The 4368-nt window shown below is 41.5% G+C and overlaps 1 protein-coding gene across 2 annotated transcripts; it reads right to left on the bottom strand.

Annotated features, from left to right (window-relative positions):
- Positions 1–369: 369 nt before the first annotated feature.
- On the bottom strand, positions 370–4122 carry LOC116399805 (protein krueppel-like). Of its 2 annotated transcripts, none has more exons than XM_031877224.1 (2): positions 3877–4122; positions 370–2352 (listed from the first exon to the last, which is right to left on the bottom strand). In XM_031877224.1, the coding sequence occupies exons 1-2, from the start codon at positions 4025–4027 to the stop codon at positions 1544–1546; spliced, it is 960 nt and encodes a 319-aa protein (XP_031733084.1). In that variant the 5' UTR covers positions 4028–4122; the 3' UTR covers positions 370–1543. The 2 variants fall into 2 exon arrangements, with proteins under 2 accessions (XP_031733084.1, XP_031733083.1); XM_031877223.1 differs by having other exon boundaries at positions 3853–4122.
- Positions 4123–4368: the final 246 nt, after the last annotated feature.

Here is a 4368-nt window from a genome sequence, read left to right on the forward strand (position 1 = left end):
TCCGGGAGATATTTGGGGTTCAGTATCTTGCCCATGGACACTTCAATATATGGGGGCGACTCCTCTGGTTGTATAGAAGTCTATGAGAAAATGACTCTACTTCTCTCTTGATTTATTACCTCAGTAAACATTGTAAACATGAGTTTATGGTCTCAATCTCTAGTTTCAAGTCTTCTTCAATACAGCATGATGTTCATTTAGTAAATTATGGTCCATTTAAATAGACCATAAAGCAGGGTATGCTTTAGGGCGGGGCTACCCTGTGACGGGTTGCTGCCATTGTCCAGTCTGGGAGGTGTCCATATTTTTTCATTTTAAAACTTTAACCCTGTCACAGTGCAGTAAAATGAGAGGTTTTCTAAAGGCTATCTGGTGTTCGGAAACACTACCACTTTTGTCCATTGGGGCCACCTAAATCAGCACAAAATGAAAGTTCCTTGTTGTAACTTTAAGATAAAAAAGTAACCTTGAACTTGATTCATGACCATTGCATTCCCTATCTAATATCTTTTGAATGGATAGTCCTTATGGGCAGGTGGCTCAGTGTTAATATAAATTACAACATACAGAATACTTGTCTATTCTTTACCTTTATTTCTTCCGCTTTGTTCATGTTCCTAGCTGTTATTTATTTTTCTGTGTTAAGTATATTGAGAGAAATGCAAGAAATTGCAAAAATTCCTTGTATTTTCACACATACTTGGCCAATTCAGGTGATTCAGATTATGCTGCTCATCTCACTTTCACATTGTTAGTACAGGCTGTGAACACTAATTAGGCTGCCAATAAAAACTTTAGTGTCTTGTCTTCTCAGCCAATAAAAGGTGAACAGATATCTTTGAGTTTTAGTTATTTTCACCTTCAGTTGATTGCAAATGTTGAAAGGTAAACCTGAGATTCAATAAGGGACTCTCAAGGACATCATCCATAGACAACAATACAGAAATGTTGAATTTACAACAAAAAAAACTAATAACTGTCTTTAGAATTTGTCTTTGTAAATGGACTGCATTCATTTAGTATTTTGAGCCAAAAACCCATTCACAGCACAGATTGCAGCGAGCTACCATGTAAGGTGCTGACCATCAGGAGCAGTTTGGGGTACTACGTCTTTGCCACACTTCAACATGTGGGCTTAAAAAACATAAATTTCATTACAATTTCAAAAGGACTGGAGTCAGCAATATAAAACAAACGTGTGGTTAGTACACTGAAGGCTATAGCTGCGGTTTAGATTTTTATCTGCCATTTTTGTTTTCTGTAAAACACTTCGTAACCTTGTTAAGAAAAGTGACAAATTAATTAAGTGTATTTAATATTCTGATCACCTCCTGAGCGACAGTTGCATGTCTATGTTGATACTACTCAAAAAAAATGTTGGAGAACTGGATGCAGCATTGGAGACAGCGCCATGTTCATTCCAATCAACATTGCTAAGAGTATGAAAACCAAGAAAGAAAGTAAGAAGATCATTGCTTCACTACTGCTGCTGTCACTTTGGAGTTTTGATGTGCGACTGTAAACTGAATGCTATCGAGTTCTCTCAGAATCCCTTTGTCAATCTCTCACCAACAAAGTTCTCTCTTCTGTGGACCGTCATGTGTTGTGTCAGATTTCCTTTTTGTGTAAATCTTTCGCCACAAACAGAACAACTAATTGGTTTGTCCCTTGTGTGGATCGTCATGTGTTGTGTCAGATTTCCCTTCTGAGAGAATCTTTTACCACAAAGAGAACAACTAAAGGGTTTCTCTCCAGTATGACATCTCATGTGTGTCTGAAGATGGTGCTTCTGGTCAAATCTTTTGCCACATTTTGAGCAGCTAAACAATTTATTGCCAGTATAATGTCCCACATCACTTACAGGAACTATATTTTTCACAACACTTAAATCTGTCTGAGGTTTCCTGATCCCCTTCCGATCAGCATCACGTTCTTTAGTCACAGCACCAGAACACCGTGAAGTCTTATTAGCAGGTCCAGAGAGACATTTAAAAGCAGGGACTGACCCCCTGTCTGGTTCTGATCCTCCACCGTCCTCTCCATCAGCGTCTGTTTCCATGTGTTCAGCTGAGCTGCTGGCTGGAGGCTCTGCCTCTCTGTCTTCGTCAGTTTGTCTTTGATGAGGCGGTAAGGACTGAGGTTTCTCCTGGTCATCCTCACTCTTCACAGCGATAGGAGTGAATGGGAGCTCTGGGGTATCCTCCTGCAGTGCTGGTAGCTGGCTTTTAACCTCCTGACTGGTCCAGAAATCCTCCTGTTCCTCTTTAATGTGTGGGCACACTGGGTTCTCCTGGTCCAGGCTGGGCCTCAAATCCTGCTGCTCTTCTTTAATCAGCAAATTAAGCTGGACATCTGCAGAAAATCAAGTTCACGTTAACCCGAACTCCATATCAATATCAATAAGCACCGCCATTGATATACTGTAGTTCTATACTTTCTATTTATTGTATTTATTACCTGGGATTACTCTGTCGTGTTGTATACCCGTCTGTTTTTAGCTAGTTCCTTAGTGACTTGATTTAACGGTGTCTCGCCAGTTGTATACGTTGTTGATGAGAACGATATTTTGCTTCCGCATACATGCCAAGCGTGTACTTTGGTCGTGACAATACAATTCATCTTGACCTTATATGGGGTGTAGAAATATTAGAAAAACTGACCATGAGGATGTCGTGTGGTGGTTATGTCGTTGTGATGTCAAGTGTGTTACTTTTGAAGTTGGTGTTTGATACACCTTATGTCTTATTAATGTGTGGCTATAATCAGATTTTGAGGTGCATCCACTTCCATGTTCATGCTATGCTTTGCGTGTTGCCATGCTGCATGACTTCCCCTCTGCTGTGAATGTTGGATTGCTTGGTGCAGGAGTCTTTATTTCTGCTCTGATGGATGCTTGTTGCCTGCTAATTCGTGCAAGCACAGATGAACTATACGTTTGTGCTTATGTGCTTTCGTATGTTTAATTTGAATGTGTATAATAAGCCATCCACCTGCCAGGAACTGCAGGAGAAAATCAGCGTATGGCTAAATCTGGTACACTTACATAACCGACTGAAGTGCTCATGTTAATTAATGTGCATTGTCCTATTGCAAATAAATAAATAAAATTTAATTTTCATTGCAGACGTGGTATGTTGTTGGTGTAAACTGTTAATATACACATTGCTCTGGAATAGAGAGTCTGAATGCACAACAGGAAACAGTTGATGATAACTGAAGCGTGAGGAGACTCAAGGTAAAGAGTACCGTCTGTGCAGCGCGCACTTAGAGGTTCATCAGTTCTTCACAGATAAGAAGATAGACAGAGACGTGCAGAAATTACAGTACATCTTCTGAATGTACCAATACCAACTTGTCTGAATGTGTGGAAAGCAACATTTAATCACATCCTCAGTCTGTGGTCATGATCGACCTTTTCATCTTTATCTACATCAACAGTTTCCTCACAATTGCCAAAGTGTAACGCCCTTAAATATTTAGGTGGTAAAGCATAAGAACATTAGTTGCTATGGCAGCTGAGTACAAACGGTAGGAAGCATACGCTGTATCAGTGTTGGGATTAGAAGGGGGTCCTTGGATAAACCTCTGGTCTGTAAGGGGCCCCCTGCCCCAAAGAGTTTGAGAACACCTGGCGTGTGAGCACAACAGAGACACCTGTACGAAAATGCACGCGCAGTCGCACAGCCTGCCGGGCTATGTAAACAAAGCTTCATATAGCAAATAGTTGTTTACTGCTCACAGTACTACTCTAGAACCCGTATGCTGGGTTAGCCTGAGCTAGCAGCTCAACATCGTCATGTTGTCATTGACTCAGAGCAGCACTACCGACACAGCGGACGTGTTCACACTAACCGACTGTTTGCAGCTTCTCCTCACGTTTGGAAACCGAATCCAGCAGCTTGCGATGGCGGCACTCCATCTCCTCTTCATACTCGGTCATTGTGGACTCTAAGTGGCCGATTATCTCCTCCACAGCTGCAGTGAGCCGCTGGCAGACGAACACTCTCACGCTCTGGAGTCTTAACATTTTCGACTGTTCAAAGCAGAGAGAAGGAACCGCTAAATGATGACCGCGTGTTGTTACTTTGAGCTAAAGCGCGCCTACTTCTTTTTCTTATTCTTTTTCTTCGTCTGCTTCTGCTTCTTCTTCTTCTTTGCGTGTTTTGGCGGATCGCAATACCACTTCGTAGGGGCACAGCGTCACCTACAGTAGCAGATCGTGTAGAACGGGTAGAATAATAATTAATCTATTACCCCTCTCTGAGTTTCCCACACCATGCCTCCATTTGTTCCTATCCCTTCCAAATCCCATTCAAGCCTCTCTCACCCTTTAGGGGTAAACTTTCTTCAATATATTTGACACAGTGC

The sequence above is a fragment of the Anarrhichthys ocellatus genome, unplaced genomic scaffold (assembly GCF_004355925.1).
Source record: "Anarrhichthys ocellatus isolate YVR2014 unplaced genomic scaffold, GSC_Weel_1.0 scaffold129, whole genome shotgun sequence".
In the NCBI taxonomy this organism is placed as follows: Eukaryota; Metazoa; Chordata; class Actinopteri; order Perciformes; family Anarhichadidae; genus Anarrhichthys; species Anarrhichthys ocellatus.

Excerpts from the sequence above, each read along its gene's own strand:
- LOC116399805 (XM_031877223.1), bottom strand. The coding sequence starts at position 4,027 with ATGTTAAGACTCCAGAGCGTGAGAGTGTTCGTCTGCCAGCGGCTCACT. Across the intron at positions 2,353-3,852 it reads GGAGAAGCTGCAAACAGTCG|ATGTCCAGCTTAATTTGCTG; the intron begins GTTAGTGTGAAC and ends GATTTTCTGCAG.